At 39.5% G+C, this 18,985-nt stretch overlaps 1 protein-coding gene across 1 annotated transcript in view; it reads left to right on the top strand.

Moving 5' to 3' along the window:
- MILR1 (mast cell immunoglobulin like receptor 1) overlaps positions 1 to 16,450 on the top strand; it is a 339,675-nt gene extending 323,225 nt beyond the window's left edge. Inside the window, exon 13 of the mRNA XM_044079434.1 lies at positions 15,877 to 16,450. Within this exon, the coding sequence (XP_043935369.1) occupies positions 15,877 to 15,984 (108 nt within the window). The 3' untranslated portion in view covers positions 15,985 to 16,450. The remainder of the gene's footprint in view (positions 1 to 15,876) is intronic.
- Positions 16,451 to 18,985: the final 2,535 nt, after the last annotated feature.

Genomic DNA, 18,985 nt, shown 5'->3' with positions numbered 1-18,985 from the left:
AATATATACCGAACAAGAGAGGTCCCAGGACTGAGCCTTGTGGGACACCACTTGTAACTGGTTTGGAGTCTGACATGGCTCCAGCAATTCTAACCATGTGGGTTCTGTCCTTGAGCCAGTTTGCAATCCATCTAGTGACATAGAGGTTTATATTTAAGCTGGTGAGCTTATCTATAATGCCCGAGTGGGGTATTGTATCGAAGGCTTTTGCGAGGTCCAGGTAGGCTGTGTGGACCTCCTTCCCCTCGTCAATGGCCTTGGTGACTGTTTCAAAGAAATCAACCAGGTTTAAGAGGCAGGATCTGCACTTAACAAAGCCAAACTGGGTAGGATCCAGTGTCTGTAGGTCCCCAATATCTTTATTTATGAGGTCCATGATGATCCTTTCCATAGCTTTGCAGACCAAGCTAGTCAGGCTTATGGGGCGATAATTTCCAGGATCCGTTGAGGCACCACCTTTATGGAGAGGGACCACTGTTGCTGTACGCCACTCTTTGGGCACATATCCTGTAGTAAGTCTGAGATTGAACAGTAGTTTTATGTTTGGGTTTAGCTCTTCTTGGAGTTCATGTAGGACGCAGCCCGGGACACCATCTGGTCCCATTGATGCTGTGTTTTTGCTTTGGAGAGGGTGGCTCTTACCTGAGCATCTGAGATGTCAGGGGCAGCACTCTGCTGGGATAGATATTTGCCCTTTTGGTGGGGTTTTGCACTGAACCTGTCAGCTAGGATGTTGGCAATGTCTGTGGGTTCAGTGTATTTTTTGTCATTTTGGACTAATTATGAGCATATCTGGGAATTACCACCCAGGTTCCTAACATAACTAAAGAAAGCCTTGTGATTATCCTTAGTGTCCTGTGCAATTTTTCTCTCGAAGCTGGCCTTAGACAATTTTATGAGTGCCCATAGTTTTTTGCTAATACTGATCAGTGATGCCTTCCCTTTTTGGGATTTTGCTCTATCATTTAGTAGCCTCCTCCTTCTATTGTATAGTTTGTTTATGGCTGGGGTCCACCAGAGAGGACGTCTGCCTTTGGAGGTTTGGGTCTTGGTTTTATTTGGGATCGCATGATCCATGCTTTCCTGAAGGTGTTCATACAATGAGTTTATAAAGGATTCTGTGGTCTGGGCCGTATTTTCCACAGGCCCGGGGGCTTTGAAGGATTCCACCTCAGTTTTGAGGAGTGTGAAATTTGCTTTAGAGAAGTTTTTCACTGTGGTTTTCTGGGCAGGGGGTGGGGTCGGGATGTGAATATCCAGTAAGATTAGTTTATGGTCTGATCTTACCAGTGAGGGATACACTTCTGGTCTGGAGCATAGAGTCCCCATGTTGGTGATGATCAGGTCCAGTATGTTTTCCCCTCTTGTGGGAGTGGTAACAAGTTGTTCCATAGCATTTGAGTTTATAAATTCTAGGAACCTTTGGGCTAGGGTGTTGGAGCTAGAGTAATGCTCCCAGTCTATGTTTGAGTAGTTGAAGTCGCCCAATATAATGGTGTTTGGAGAGACCTTCATATTTTCCAGTGTTCTCAGGAAGTCCAAGTGGGGTTCCTGGGCTTGGGAGGGTGGTCTGTAGCAGGCTATAAACTGGAAGGCAGTTTTACCCACTGTTAGTTGCACATGGATAGTCTCTGATGCTTCGTGCTTTGCCACCAACCTGGAGGTGTGGGTATCTTTGATGAATATCGATACTCCCCCTCCTTTTGTGGTTCGGTCCAAGTTTTGGGGCCGAAAAGCATGGCATGAGGTATAACCTGGTAGTGCTGGGGTGCTCTCGGGAGCCCTGAACCAGGTTTCTGTTACTGCACAGATATCGATGTTCTCCATGCTAAGGAGAGTTTCGAGTGTGTGCATCTTGAGGTTTAGACTTCTGGCATTGAGTAGCATTACTCTTAGTTTCTTATCCCTTGTGATACCTATGGAGGTGGGTTTGTCTTTTGAGCCTTGCCTAAAAAAGGCACTATGGGGGTAGAAAGAGCCTTTGCCAATATCCGAAAGCCCACGGGTGACAGGTGCAAGCCGTCCCTAGCGAAGCATCATGGCTTGTCGAGCATATCATCCCAAGCTGACAGGCATTGGATCCCCTTTGAATGACACCAGTACTTAAGCCAATTGTTGAAATTGATCATCTTGTCTTCATATTGTGGCATCATTCTTGGTGAAGGTAAGATGCTACTCAAGTTCAGGGTCATACCGGCCTGGGCTACATGCTCTGAGAGCTCCTTTATGTCTCTTTTCATGTAGTCCAGGGAGGTACGTCTCAGGTCATTCACACCAGCATGGACAATGACTGAGTCATATTTGTACTTGCCTTGGAGTGACCTGAGTGCTTGTGTTATGTGGCGGATCCTAGCGCCCGACAGGCTGCTCACCGTGACCCTCTCCTTGTTCAGCCTGGTGAGCGGGACGTCAGTGTGCCTGACAATAGAGTCACCTATTACAAGTGTATCAGGTGTGTTGTTTAGTCTTAAGGGCTGTGACTGTTCGGCACACTGGCTTTGTGAGATATGTGTTGCACGTGTTTTGTTTTGGGGTAGCGGTTGCTTGGGTGTCTGCTTTGGAGGTCTCTGCTGCTTAGGCAGATCTTTATTTAGAGCCTCTGAGTATGTTTTTGTGTGATTATGTGTTTGGTTTGCTGTCGTGGTAGGTCTATGTGAGACTGGAATTGTAGTGAGTGTGATTTCCTTCTCCTCCTGACTGGTTATGCCAGTACTGAGTTGAGAGAGCTTAGCCTCCAGTTTGGCTTTATGGTTGCATCTCTCATATGTGTTGGAATTTGTTGGGAGGAGGAGAGGGTTGTCTGTGTACATGAGGCAGTTGTAACATTGCCTCAAGATTCCCAGATTCACCAGCTGGACCGGACAGGAGACTGACAACTGACCTTTGGACATGCTAGAATAATATTGGGAATTCCTTAATAATTGAAAACAAGGGCCAGTGGGGAGTGAGGGTGTAGTGCTTCTAATTTTTAGTGCTGACTTATATAATTGCTTTAGTGAGCAAGTGCCAGGTAACTTAAGTGCAATGTGTTACAGGTAACTTAAATGCAGAAATGACAAACAGTAACTTTCTTTCAAGTGAAACAAGGAAATAAGTACAGTAAGCAATACAGATATCACTAGTGATCCACAGAAGCGCTGAGAAGCCGCGTATTAGGTGGAATTAGCGTTCCAGGGAAATAACAAGCAAACAAACAACAAGCATATAAACAAAGCTAGATTCAGCAGGCCTGGATCTAGTCTAAGCTACAGCAAACAAGGTGTACCAATTTCAGTAAGATACAGTTCAAATATTCAGGCACTATAAACCTTTAACCAGAAATTCCCAGCTCAGAAGGGCAGAGTCCAGCCTCTTCTCCCAAAAGAGTGCAGACCACGAACCTTCTTAATGTAAAATAATTGGCCTGAAGCCCAAGTGCTTAAACCAGAACTAATACACTTTAAGAATAACAGACACTGGGCTCTCAATCAGCAGTTCCCAACTTAGAAGGATGAAAGCTACCTGTCCTGCCACCACAGTGCATGCCACAAGCCTTCCTAATGTAAAACAACTGGTCTGAAGCCCAAGTGCTTAATCCAAAAGACTTAGAATGATAGCTACACTTTAATCAAGTTACTACCAAGCAGTAATAAATACAATTGAATACTTTAGAGAATGCCTGGATTAGTGCTCAAGTTACACAACCAAAGCTAGATCCAGCAGGCCCGAATCCAGTCTATGCCACAGCAAACAAGGCGCACCAACTTCAGTAAGAAGCATTTCAGATATGCATGCACTATAAGCCTTTAACCAGATATTCCCAGCTCAGAAGGGCAGAGTCCAGCCTCTCCTCCCACAAGAGTGCAGACCACGAACCCTCTTAATGTAAAATAACTGGCCTGAAAGCCCAAGTGCTTAAACCAGAATTAATACACTTTTAGAATAACAGACACTGAGCCCTCAATCAGCAGTTCCCAACCTAGAAGGATGTAAGCTACCTGTTCTGCCACTACAGTGCAGACCACAAACCCTTTCAGTGCAAAACAACTGGTCCAAAGCCCAAGTGTTTAAACCAAAAGGCTTAGAATGAGTTACACCAAGCAGTAATAAATATAACTGAGTACTTTTAAGATGATGCAAAAGTAAAATAAAGTAGGTAGAAACACAAGTACAGTAAAAGCAGATGAAATTTTTTTTTTTGTCTGAACAAGTGCTGAGATCAAAGAAACAGATTTGAGTGCTGAAACTAGAAAACTGGCTAGTTATAAGAAAAAAAAAACTAAGCTAGAAGGCTTCCCTCCAATACATGAAGGCAAGACAATTACAGATTATTGTAGATGTATTTAGTAACTAGTGCAGCAGGCCTGCTGTGCATGCAAAGCCACTGTGTACTATAAAATGCAGCTTTTCTCTTATCCACTCTTGTCTAGCCATAAACTATTATATGTATAAGTAAGGGGGTTATGGGAGAAGGCCCCCATGAGGGAAGCTCCACTGTAAAAAAAAACATTTATTACAATGTTTGCCATTTCAATTGGGAGTTATGAGTTGACATAAAACTTGCAGTATTGTTAAAAAAAAATCCTTATTTTTTTCCAACGTTCTGGTTTTTCAGCACTCCATCATTTTTTATCCAATGTACACACACACACACACACACACACACACACACACACACACACACACACACACACACACACACACACACACACTTATTGCATATAGATATATATAGAAATATGCACACACATTTTGTATCTCTCTCTCTCTTTCTCTGTTATATATATATATATATATATATATATATATATATATATATATATATACACACACACACACACACACACACACACACACACACACACACACACACACACACACACGTATATATATCCTTATTTTGTAAAACTCCATACATTAATCTCAGATACCAAGGTAAGACTATATTAGCATGTCAGACTTACTTGGAATATTTATTTTGGCTTCAGCAGCAAGCAGCATTCATATCAAAACCATGCTTAAACTTTAGATCTGTTAACTATTTTATACGCAATATGCAGTCAGTGTATCTGTTCACCTTTCTGTTCTGTCTACCACATCTAAAGTATTGTCTACATAAACAATGCATTTATGTAGATTTATCTGGACCAGCTTACTTTTATATCTGAAACTATAATTTCTCTAGCTGTTGGATCACTAAATTTCTGAGATTCAATTGTAACACTTGGATTACTCTTTCTTTGGAAAGGAAATAAGACTAATTCTTTTCCCATTAACTTCATAAGGTGTTTCTTCTTTTGGTAGTAGAATGAAAAATGAACTAGCTTCCTCATTCGAAATTCTCTATGGATGTATCTTGTTTCTGCTACATATCTGATGTCTGAACCTTTTCATAAGCTTTCCTTTCTTCTCCAGCTTGAAGGGTTACAGCTACTGGGATATGATTCTTGTGTGCATTTTGTGAATATTCATTTCACATTCTCACTCTTTCTCCTTCCTTTAGAAAAGGGAAGTTTCTGGTGCTAGTGGTATAATAATAATTTTGTTTGCATTGCTTCTCATTCAGTAGATGTATCCCATTCCTTTGAGTTTTCTGGCATTAGCACTGAATACCTTGTAACTTAATTAATGCTCATCCTTCTACCTATTGATAATTGTGCTGGTACCATTCCTATGCTTTCATTTGGCAAACGTCTAAACCTGGCTGCTGACTGACAGATAACAACCTGGCTGCGGTGAATTGGTTAGCATAAAGGATGATGGCAATGAGGTGTTAGCAAACTGCTTCCTATAGTCCAGGGTTTGATTCTCCCATGTGCTTACTGTATGACTGAACGTCATCTAACCAGACAGTGCCCAGGGAAACTGGGCTAGGCTAATCAATAACCTATAAGACTACATGCCTAGTAACTACCTATGAACCTAAATGTCATGTTTCCACATTTATTTTAATTACTTATATTCTCTCTATCTTCCTGTTGATGTTTGTATAGCGCAAATTTGACATTTGTATGTTTAATTCTCTTTTTTTTTTGGCAAAATCTTGAAATTCTTGACTTTTCATCTGTGGACCGTTAATCGATACATCTTCTTTAGGTATGAATGTCTAGAAAACATAGGATAGTTTTCAAACTGGACAGTATTCTGTTTTGCAGTTGCACAATCTCAATGTATTTGGAGTAACAGTTTACATCCACAAGATAGTGACTCTCTTTAAATGAAAAGAAATCAGATCTGACTTTAATTCATGGAAGACCTAAAATGTCATGTGAAAGTGGTCTGGATATTGCACTCCTGTAGCCTGTAAACAGTGGTCAGTAAAGAAGGTGTTTGTACTCTCAAGCAGCCACACAGTAGACAGTCAGAGTTTCATATCACAATAGTTTTATTTATTTTTTGTTAACTTAGTCAGGGAGAGCAGGCAAGGATGTCAGCAGAGGATTATGGTAAGCTGACAAGGAGCCAGTTGGTTGAGATATGTCAGGCCAAAGGACTGTTGCATGCCAACCTGACTAAAGTGGAAATGATTGCAGCCTTACTCACAGCTGCATCACAGACCAGCAACCAAGAGGACAACCACACTGGCCTTGGGAATGTACATCTCTCAGAAAATGAACAGTTCAACTTTACCTCAGAGGACTTAAAAATCCATCTAGAGTTAAAGAGACTTGAACTGGAGGCCAAACATTTGGAAAAAGAATCAACAGAGAGACTGCAACATTTGGAGGCTGAAGAAAATGAGAAACTGCGGCATTTGGAGGCCAAAGATAATGAGAGACAGACGTTTAGAGGCTGAAGAAAATGAGAGGCAGAGGCAACATGAAAAGGAGAGGCTGGCTCTTCACCAGGGTAATGGAGGTAGTGGGGAAAGGAATATCTGAACCCCAGAAGCAATAAAGGTCAGTAAATTGCTTCCACAATTTACAGAGGGTAATAATTTTGATAGTTTTGTTCATATGTTTGAAAGGGTTTGTAATCAGTATAATGTTGACCAAAGGCTCTGGACATGGTTCCTGACCCCCCCCCCCCTTACTCCATGGTAAAGATGTAACTCCTGAAAAGAACCAGGAAGCAAAACTCAAAACTATAGTTCTAGGTGAAGATCCAATGACCATTTCAAAACAAGTTAATTAGCACTTTCATTCACTATTTATTCCGTGAACTTCTTCAGAAAAAATATTTATCCTACCCTTACTTCCTTTTATATCAAATCACTTGAAATCACAGGAAATGACTTCATTAATTAACAACAACTTTAAACAGATAGTAATAAAAAAATCATAATAAACTAAAACAATACTAAAACACAATATAAACATTCATAGTGTAAATATATATATATATATATATATATATATATATATATATATATATATATAAACTTACACATATGCGTAGTTAATATCATTAAATTATCTATTTAATAAAAAACATTTAAGATTTAAGATTTATGGACTCATTTTGTCCTGGTACATTGTCCGCCCCTAAAAATAACTGCCAAAGTGTTTCTTTACATTCTAAAATGTGGTTTAAATCCCCTCCAAACATAACCTTATCCATTTTTTCCACAACAAAAAACTCAAACCTTTCAAAATCAGGACATATAGATAAACAGATAATTTAATAATATTAACTACACAGGTAGGGGAGCCAGAATGACAGAATGCCAGCAGTACATTGTCTGGAGACAACAAGGGTACCAAACTACCACAACAACAACAAGTTATATCCTATCTTAGTAGATGGGAAATAGGCCACTGTTAAAAGAGACACAGCCTCTGACCTAACAATCGTGAATCCTGCAATGGTTAATGAGGAACACTACTTGCTTGGACAGTCTACTCCAGTCAGAGTTTTAGGAGGGACCCCATTCCAAATACCTTTGGCTAGGGTTCACCTTAACTGGGAGGTTGAAAAAGGAAGCAAGCAAGTAGGTATGTTTGAGGATAACCCTGCAGATGTCCTGATAGGGAATGATTTTGATAATGCAGTACCTTGTGTACATGCAGTGACATGCAGTCAGGCTTGGAGACAGGCAAGTAGGTCTGGTAGCCTGGGGGGGTCAGACAGACTGCACACTTCAAGCCGGGACTGGTGAGGTGGTTACTTCAGAGAGAGAGAGAGCTACCCTGTATCAGTGAAACTGAAGGTGAGCCTCAGCTGCTGGTGGGTACCGATGTTTCCTTGGACAGAGTGACTGCAAGAGCAGAGGTTAGTAGTAGTACCCAGGATGACAGTGAGGCACTGCTGTCAGAGGATACCAGACCTCCTGTAGGAGGGGAGCTGGAAAGGGTTACAAAGAGAGAGTTGGGAAAGGCTCAGCTGTCAGACCCTATATTACAAGGCTTGAGGGAGGCAGCTAGGGAGGCACCTGATTCTCAAGGAAAGGGGAAATCTGTATACTGGGACAAAGGGTTACTGTACAGAGAGTGGGCCCCTGCGGGAGGGCTAGAGGGTAAGGGAATACAGCAGTTGGTAGTGCCCAGAGCCTACTATCTGGCACTTCTAGCCATAGCCTATGACCTTCTCTTTTCAGGTCATATGGGCATAAAGCATACCAAGAGACATACTGTGCAGAATTTTTATTGGTCTGGGATTTCCAGTGATATAACAGGGTACTGCAGGTCCTGTGAGTAGTTCGAAAAAGTAGGCAAGGCAGGAGACAAGGTGAAATTCCTTTGATGCCTTTGCCTGTGATTGAGGAGCTGTTTCAGAGGGTAGCTATATATGGATATTGTGGAGCCTCTGAATACCCCTAGTTCCACATGGAAGAAGTATATTTTAGTGGTAGTAGATTATGCTACCAGATACCCTGAGGTGGTGGCTTTGTTCGCCACTGATGCAGAAATGGTGCCAATTGCTTTGTTAGAGATTTTCAGCAGAGCAGGTTTCCCAAAATAAATACTGACTGACAGAGATGCCAATTTCATGTCAGACCTGCTGGCTTGTCTCTCGAAGCACTGTGGGTTGAAGCACCTAAAAGACCACCCCCTACCATCCCCAGACTAATGGTCTTGTGGAGAGGTTAAACTCTACACTAAAGACCATGCTATGGGCATTTGCAGACCTGTTTAAGAGGGAGTGGGACAAATATTTGTCCCATCTGTTGTTTTCTTACAGAGAGGTGCCCCAGGAATCCACAGGTTTTTCACATTTTGAGTTGCTGTATGGGGATAGGGTGTGGGGACCTCTACATTTGATTTGTGAAGATTGGGAAGGTGAGTGTGAATCCTACAAGGAGATTGTTGTGGCATATGTCCTAAACCTCAGGACAAGGCTCAGGGAACTCATGGGCTTGGCCCAGGAAAACTTAGCAGAAGCCAAACAGCAGAAAAAGGTCTGGTATGACAGGAATGTTCATGCCAGAGAGCATGCTGTAGGGCAGCAGGTTATAGTCTTCATTCCTGTCAGACACAACAAGCTGCAGTCAGCTTGGGAGGAACACTTCAAAGTGGTAAGAAAGGTGAGTGCTTTTAACTACATGGTAGAACTACTATGCAGGAGGCAGGGGCACAATGAACCCTTACCATGATAGGGAGGCCCTGGTGAAAGTATTTGCAGTAGAAGGCAGGAGGAGTCTGAGGAGGATCAATGGCTACAGCAAACCAGCCAGCAAAATCTCAAATTACTATGGTGGAGCCTAGGGCTGCAGGCATATGATATGGCAGTGCAGTACTATAATGGGGGCAGCAATGCCAAGGCAGCTAGGATCTTGAGATAGGGTATGGGGTAATGTATTCCCAGAAAGGCTCATCCCTCCCAATCATCGTTTCTTAAGTCACTTGAAAAACTAGCTTGCATCTTCAAAGGGGAAGAAGTATGACAAAAGGAGGTACTGCCAGCACAGCTAGCTGGAATTTTGTAAATAAGTATATGTCATTTGTGAATATCAAACTAATTTATACATGATGCTTGTGTTACAAATGTATTAGAACTGTATGTCATGTGTATATCAAACTGCTCTGTACAGATGTCTGTGTTGAAAAGGTATTTGTAAAGTGCTATGTTAAAGATGTAGCCACAGTGTGCCCTACTGGAAGAGAACAGAAATGTAATGCAGTATTGTAACTATTTCAATGTGTATATTTTAGCAGTAGAAACTGGAATACAGAGGATTAACCTCAGTGCAGTAACCTTTAGAAAAATATTTGAAATTAAATCACTTTATAGGCTACGCTATAAAGGTTACACCATAAAGAGGCTATCTCTCAAGTTTTCAATGCAGCTAGAAACACAAAGTCTGTACTATGAAGCTTTCTGTATTGTCTTTGGAGTGAACTAATTGCTACTTTAAAAGCATCAATACCAATAGTAGATCCAAACAGGAGTCACCACACGGAAAAGTCAAGTAAAAACGTTCTTTATTTTTCCATAAAACCACACTTATATATTTATATTTATATATTTTTATATTTTTATATTTTTATATTTATATATTTTTACTTTAAAAGCATGAAAGAATGCTATTGTTTTATGACTTCTAGCATCTGCCAAAGACCCGAGGAAAAGCCCCCGTATGAGTATTTTTACAGGTAGATGCTAAATACTGCCAGCTTCAGCAATGGAGGTTTGCATGAGAATAAGAAGTCAGATGACCAGAAATGATGTAATTCTGCAAGCTATCTCAGCAGTAATATTTTAGATATTATTTTGAGAAGTCTGTCAGTGAGACAGAGCATTCTGCATTATGCATTCTGACTTGGACTTGATAACAACAACAAGAACCATTCAGCACATCTGCCTTGCTCTAATAGTAAGTTACTAGGGAATAGTATAATTCTGTTAGATTCAGTCAGGAATATAGTAAAGCTTAGTTTAGATGTTTTTTTTTTTTATTTGTGTGAGCCTGTATTGCAATGCTATTTAAAATATTTCCTGTGGTTTTGAACTCTGATGTCACTGTGAATATATATTTAGTATTGCCTTGTTCTTTTATTATTTATTATTAAATATATTTAAACCTTTCGTTGTGACTGGTCTGTGTAGAGATATTTAAATTTTGAGAGTACTTGAATATTTATTTGGTGACATTGTGTGGGCCACTACTAATAGCCTTGTTCTTGGTCATACTACCATTTGTAATAATATCAATATCACTCACTATATTGGGTACTCTTAGAAGAGCCTTAAGGTACCTGGAAGAAGTGCCTGGCAGCAGTGAAACCTACCTTATAGTTTGGGCAGAAGGGGGTATAGCAATTAAACCTGTTCTAGCCTCTCCCAGCTGTGTGTGTGTGTGTGTGTGTGTGTGTGTGTGTGTGTGTGTGTGTGTGTGTGTGTGTGTGTGTGTGTGTGTATGTGTGTGTGTGTGTGTGTGTGTGTGTGTGAATCAAACCTCAAAGAGTATGTGTTTCAGCTACTTGGGCAGGGACATGAAGCACTGGTTGGACAGAGAGGGTGCTGGCGGTCTTGGTATGGTCACTCAGCTGAGATCTCAACTCTATAGCTGTGCCAGTGGGAAATCTTACTGGGGATCTGGAGAAAGAATGCAAAACCAGCCCCCACTGACTGTGGTCTCTGTGCTCCTAAGGGAAATTGCACTTGATACAGAGAGGCTGCATCTGGAAATACTGTATGTACCTGTAAACCTCCCAGTGAACGGCCCCCACTGTTGCCAGTGGTGAGGATTGAAGCTTCTTGATTACTGGTTGCCTGTGATGGGTCATCACAGTCACATTTGTGGATAAATATTTCAGTTTTTTTTCCAATGTTTTCAGACAGCTTAGGATGTCTTATGTCATTTTTTTTGTATTTAAAAACTTCAGAGCTTGAGTTGAGATTATTTTTTTTGAAGTGTTGATTCTTTTAACTGATTTTGAATAATGATTTTGTCTGCTATGAATACCAAGTCTGTTTTTCTTTTTTACACAAAACCTTGTTTTGATAAGGAAAATGCATGTTTGAATACATTAAGAAAGGGTGGCATCTTTTAACAGCTGCATTTCAGTGAATTCCGTTTTATACTTTCTTAATTCATCTAGCATCTCAGCTAAAGCCATTAACAGTGAAATTGTACATAAAAATTATAGATCTTTCACCAGTAAATCTTTTTTGCATTCAGTTAAATGTATTTATTTTCCAATTTGCTTTAAACCTTTAAGTCATACTTTTGCAAATATGATATTCTCTGCAATTTTGTGGATACCTTTTGTAAAGATTTCTTTGCACTGTTTTGTAATGGCCTGTGATCAAATTCCATTGGCACTGGTGACTGATAGTATTTCTTTGTTGGCTCATACATGTTTCTGTTTCTGCTAGAGCAGTTATCTATGTTGCTGATCTACCTTCCTGCAGTAATACAGGAAGCAGATTTTGTTGGCCCAGGTATTTGATGTATTTTAGACTGGAAAACAATATAAACTTCAAAGTTTGAAATTCTGTAAAGAATGTTTGAATGTTTCAAAATGTCTGCCTTGTACTTGCATCCAGAACTGGAAACTTTATGCCCTAGTAGTTTTCAAAGTGGTACTTCAATATCAGACAAGTTGGGTATTAACTTTGAAAGATATTGAACCACATAAGGACTCACATAAAAGCTGGTTTATTCTGTAGCTTCTGCATGTTGATAATTACACTGACATTAGCTGAATCCAGTTATATACTTTTATGTCAAAATGTAGACCAGGCATTTTACACTAATTATAAACATTTTACAATTACTCTTGTTTAGCTTTAGATTTTTCTGCATGAACCTGTCTAGCAGTTTAACAAACCTGCTGTCATGCTGTTGCTCCACGGCTTCCCATATGACACTGTCAACTACATTAACTATCTAGACCTTCTGCCATGGCAGAAAATATACCAAAGGGCAATCTAAGAAACTTTTATCTGTTTAAAGAGGTGTAATAAGAGCTGGCTTCATCCATCTTGACTTTTGAAACCACTGATTAGTATCTAATACTGAGAAGAATTTTGTAATGCAGCAACTCCTTTAACAGTCTGAAGTAGATAATGATCTGTTTTATTCCATCTATTCAAGTTTTGAGGATCTATTTGCATCTTATGTTTGTCCTGCTTCATGACTGTAACCATACTATTGTCCCATTCTGTCAACTAACTTGCTTAACATGTACACCAAGGCTCTCTGTACCTATCAAATACTGCTCAGTTCTGCTAACAGATGCTGAAACTACTCTCTATTCATGTATATGTGGAATTAACTCAGGTGAAATCTTAATGAAGTATACCATTGTAAGCAGACAGAAAATCCAACAGAATTTTATGAAATATTTGTCATGATTAATTACTTTTCTTTATAAATCTCAATGAAGAGCCCATAACTGTATTCCTATAATTACACTTTCTATGGTTATCATGAATTTTTATATTTAAAGAAAGTTCCTGGAAATACAAGCTGGCATTTATGGCTTTTGCTATTTACGTAGAAGGCAACTTCAGAAGCATTCAACCTGCTATCAGAAACATTTGTGACACTTTGTAAATGATTGCAAATTACTATACATCTGTACACTGTAAATTCTCTTTACCATGTAAAGCTTCTCAGAAGCATTACAACCTAATACATTTGTCTATTTAACTGATTTTTCAATGACACTTCCTGACTTGTGCTTGGAATGATTTAAAATCTAACAGAATAGTTTTCATTTGTGCCCTGATTTCTTGGTAAGGCTATACAAAAATTTCAACACATGATGAGACAGTTCCTGTGGTTTAAAGCTAATATTTAATAAAATATTGCACTCAGAACCAATAACTAGCTTAAAGTAATATCTCAGATTTGAATCAGAAGCTTCTTGGAGTAAAACAATATTTTCAGCATTATCTGTACTAGCTGTATTCTGTTCTATATTCAGATTGCACATTTCAATTACACTCAGACATAACTATGCTTGTATCTGCTTTTTTTGATTTGACAGATCTTGCTGGCCTTATTTCAACTTTTACACACCTTTGTGAAATTATTATGTCCTCCACATAGCCTACAGATTTAGTTAAGGGATGCACTGTTAGTTCATCTTTATCTGATAGAAAGATTTAGTTAAGTGACCTACAACACACTTTCCTGTGACTGTAACATCTTGTATATATAGTTCTATTTCTAAATATGTGGCTGACCATGGTACCATCATAGATACTGTGCAGCTGCCTGCAGTTTGATTTTTATTTGTATTTACTTTTCATTTTACTTTGAGTTCCTTGCCCAAAGCTTTTAGATATAAACCTACACTTTTATTTACTCTTCATATAGCTAATGCTTTATGAAGTGTTTCATCTGATTCTCCTAACAGCTTGCTTATGACTTGATACCCTGTGAAATTCGATTCCTTACCAATGAATCATATAAGTTTCCAAACTCATGTTTTCTTTTAGCTTTGTGTTTAAGCTCAGTCACATATCTATCTAGGGGAGTCTTAAACCCTTAATTTCTTGTTACAAATAAATGCTTTACATATGGAAGATTTTTGTTTGGCACACACAATGTTTGAAAATTTTATCTCTGTACTGTTAATTTTAATTTTTCCTACTTTATTGACTCCTTGCCTGCCACATGTGGGGTTAATACACGTCGGAACTTTCTAGCTTCTCAGAAATTCCACACACAGTGAGATACAGCTGAAACTTCTGGATGCAAAGTTTTCAGTCTTCAAACGAGTTATTATGCTGTATCAGAGACTATGGTTGTAATGTTGCCATTTTATGTGAAAATACTCTAAAGATACTTGCTTTAAAGATAGAATTGTTATAATATGAATATTTCTTGCTTTGTTTTTTATCAAAGTTTAGAATACTTGCTTATGTGTAGTTGTGACATTGTAGCTCAAAGAAGAAGTAAGCCATTTTATAGCCTCTTCTAGCTTCAAAATCAATTTTCATCAGGAAAAATAGCTTTTGGTACCAAAGCAACTTGAGAAGAGATATAGCTCTAGATATTGTAGCTACTACTACAGTTTTAATATGGCCTCTGTTACCTATATACACTGTTTTCATCCACTGTCCTGTTAATTTCTGTATATTGCATCCACTGGCGTGGTATATCACGTATGATTTTTACTTACTTATTCATTTTGCAAACAGCCTGTGTATTGTATTGTTTGACTGTTTTGCAATGCTCTGTTAACAGTTAATGCAACTACCATCTGTGTACAGCACTGATAGCAACCATCCATCCATCCATACACAACTCCTTTTTTCCATTCCTGATGATGAGGTCGGAGTTCATCTCAATAGTGACAATCATCTAGAGCCAAAGCTCATATGTCCTCCTTACAATGTAATGTCTGCCTTTTGCCTTGAGTCATAGCTAAAAATGGTCTGCATTCACTTACTGTAATATAGCAGCTATGCACTCTCTTGTTAGTTGTAATCATGGGCTGTACAACTACCAGCACTAAAGCCATAAAAATGCAGCTTTCTGTACTGTATTGACTGTGACATATTGCACTGTGGTAAGGCTATGAATACATTCAGATAGGCAATCAGTACATTAAACAAGGTAATCATTCTCTGAGTACACACTGTACCCACAGGTGTCCCCTGCTTATCTCAGCCTTTCCATGTAGACGTTCTGATTCTGCAGCCATAGCCGGCCTTAGGCATACACAAACTAGGTGGCCGCCTAGGGCGCCATTGTAGCAAGGGCACTTTTCTAGTAATCTGGATGGTGTAGGTAGACCAGGATGGGGGCACAGGGTTGTGTTGGGGGGCGCTGTGGAGACCTTTTACCTAGGGCATCTGTTGACCAAAGGCAGGTCCTGTCCACAGCCATCACTTCTACTAGTACTTGGATAGGATCATTTTTAATGTTTCGCAGAAAATACACTTTTCATCAACCATCTAAAAGACTAACAAATACAAAATGACTCCTGCAATAATAGTTTACACTACTTTAGTTTAAGTGGTTTTCAGTAAATAACTAAATGCTTCCTTTCCTTTCAGGATTATGTCAACTGTTGCCTACAAAATACTTCAAATACAGAAGAAACTGAAGATGGTCATTCAGTGATTTACTCTCAAGTAAATAAAAAGCAGTCTAAGAAGCAATAGTCTACCACCTCACTGGATTAATAATACTGGACAAGAAGGGTTTTCTGAAGTTTTCCTGCAGAAGTCATAATAAAGACAGAGAGCTGTCTAGGACTTGATGGATCAGTATCACTTATGCAGATCCAGACACTCTTTGGCATAATTGTAAAGCTGATGTGCTTTTGTTTGGAAATGGTAGAATGGTAGCGCAATATTGTAACAAATTATCTGAGGAGTCAGAGTTTTCAGAAGCAGACTATAAAAAAGATGACCTGCTGAAGTAGCATAAAATGTCTTTCTCATTACTGGTGGGTCCACAGCAACTTTACAATATAATATTAGCCCCTCATCCATTGTTATTTCTGCTGTAGCATTCATTCATTCTCCATTGCAGACAACCAGAGGCTCATCCTGAGTGGAGTGCCAGCCTGTCACAGGATACAGACACACACACACACACTCACACACACACACACACACACACACACACACACACACACACACACACACACACACACACACACACACACACACATACACACACTGGGCATGCACACTTCCAGACAGTTTAGAGAATCACAAATTCGCCTACAGCATATATTTGGAAAGTGGGAGGAATCTGGAGCACTTGGCAACCCCCCCCCCCTCACACACACACACACACACACACAAACACTACATAGGTAGAGTATGCAGATTCTCTGCACAGAAAGCACTCCAGCTAAGAGTTGAAATGGAGAACTAAGTACTGAGGCAATTCCATTAACTGCTGTGCCACTGTGCTGGCCTAGTAGTACTAATGAATTAATGCACACCTCTCATCAAAGCTAGTAGGTCCCTTCTGTCTGTATAAAAAACAGTAATCCACTGCCTACCTCAGCTATTTGTTGTCATATCCCCAAGCAGTAGCAGAAATAAATTAGAAACCCTTTCACACTTTTGCACAGTGCTTGCATGTCCCTGGTCTGTGACATTGTGGAGAAATAATACCCAACTGCCTCCACCCTTTCTCCAGTACTGACAAGCCCCCTGCCAATTTTTGTGTTGTGTTGAAGTGTTTCTTTATGCAAAATGTGGTGTAAGTATATCTCATTATGTCTGCCTGTAATAGTGGAGTGTCTTTACACCATATAACTATTGTATAAAAGCCACTCTACTCTACAAACAGTATATTTGTGTAGAGGCTAGCAAGGAAGGTGTCAGCCGCCATATATTTCCTGTGGCATGATATGCTTTTCTGCTTCAGTCTCCAAAATTTGCCCACCTGAATAAACATTACTCGCCCCCCAACATTTGCCTGCTTATGCAAGTAGCAAAAGCCAGATATACATAGTGAATCCAGAGATTTTGTTGTGTGCATCTGGCCTCTGCTCTGTACAAGGTGGCTTCTCAGAATTATGGGCTGCATTAACAGAGAAGTAGTTTGCATATGTACTTTCTGATTGGTTTTACACTGCATCTGGCTGCTATACGGGTGGGGGGGTTGAGTTCGGAAATCCAAGAGGCTGTATATCTCTAAATCACAATCAGACATTTCCAGTGTTACTCAAGACAAAGCTTTTTATGAACTAAGTAAAATGTTCATTAACTTCCACCCCTCCATCTTTGAGTACTAGGTTATACAAATAACAGAATCAGTAGCCATTGTGCTGGAGATATGTTCTTTAGATTCATAGAATCATAGAGTCATAGACTTTTACTAAGCTAACAAGTCAGTGGGTCCTTTCTAAACCTAGCAAAGTTTTCCCAAAAGAATAATAAGGTCCTGTAGCCAAATAGAACATTGAGGGCTGGCATTTATAATCAATCTCTCTCCATAAGGGACATGGGTGTTAGGCCCAGTGTAAATGTCCTAATCCCTATCCACTGTTCTAGCTTTATGTTAAATTGGGTAATAGATTAACTCAGCTTCACATGGATGGGAAGCTTATTCCATAGGATGCGGAGTCTCTGGGACACATACAGTGGATATAAAAAGTTTAATCACCCTTGTTAAAATGCCAGGTTTTGTGATATAAAAAATTGAGACCAGAATAAATCATTTCAAAACTTTTCCCACCCTATAATTTGTAATTTTACTTTGTGCAAAAGATGATAAGGTCACATCAGCTAGCCAGTTTTCTGCCCACCTTAGTAACTTACCACCATGCTCTTTAGCTTTCTTACAAAACTTCTGTGAGGCATAGTGTAAAATACATTGTTGAAAGCAGATACAGTACATTCACTACGTTCACATTGTCAGCTTTATGGTGAACTAGTCCAAGAACAGTACAAGGTTAGAAGTTTAGGCAGGTTTTATACATACATATATATATATATATATATATATATATATATATATATATATATATGTAACTCCAGGATCGCACTACATTGGGAAAAAGGGCATGATTCCCCACACTGGAAATACTTATGCAGTTCAGCATTTTAACTTTCATGATTCTCATCTCGGCGTTTTGATCTTCGGTGTTTTGGAATTTCGCTAAGCCATAGTTTTTGTAAAGCTCTATTGCTTGATCAGAAGACTGCATCCAGTCATAACATTTACATGCTAAAAAGTCTGTTTCTTCTTCATTGGTCACATAGTATAAATACCATCTCAGGTCTCCCCTGAAAAGATGACACTAGCCTAGTTGGACAAACCCAGTCAACAAAAGATGAAAGAAAGAAAGAAAGAAAGAAAGAAAGAAAGAAAGAAAGAAAGAAAGAAACGTCCCTTGTGCCTGTTAGCCATGAAGGTTTTTCCATTTGTTTGACCATTTGTTCCTAGATACTTCAGTGAGAACTGAGGAGTGGACAGGCCATCATCCTGCTAGTGAATGAAGGATGGATTCTTTATTTCTCCTAATCTATATGCTGTTTCCCACTGTACCATAAAGTCAGGGAGTACCCATAATACCACCCAGCTGGAGTGCATATGCTCCAATGTATTCATCAATATACAGCTACTGTACCATAATACAGTCTGAGGGGTTTGGACATCTGACTCCACAGTGATGCATACTAAAACTCTTGTGCCCAC

The sequence above is a fragment of the Protopterus annectens genome, chromosome 8.part0 (assembly GCF_019279795.1).
Source record: "Protopterus annectens isolate FY-2018-M chromosome 8.part0, PAN1.0, whole genome shotgun sequence".
NCBI classification, from domain to species: domain Eukaryota; kingdom Metazoa; phylum Chordata; order Ceratodontiformes; family Protopteridae; genus Protopterus; species Protopterus annectens.
Note: the sequence above shows the minus strand (reverse complement) of the source record. Positions and strands in the feature narration are given on the sequence as shown.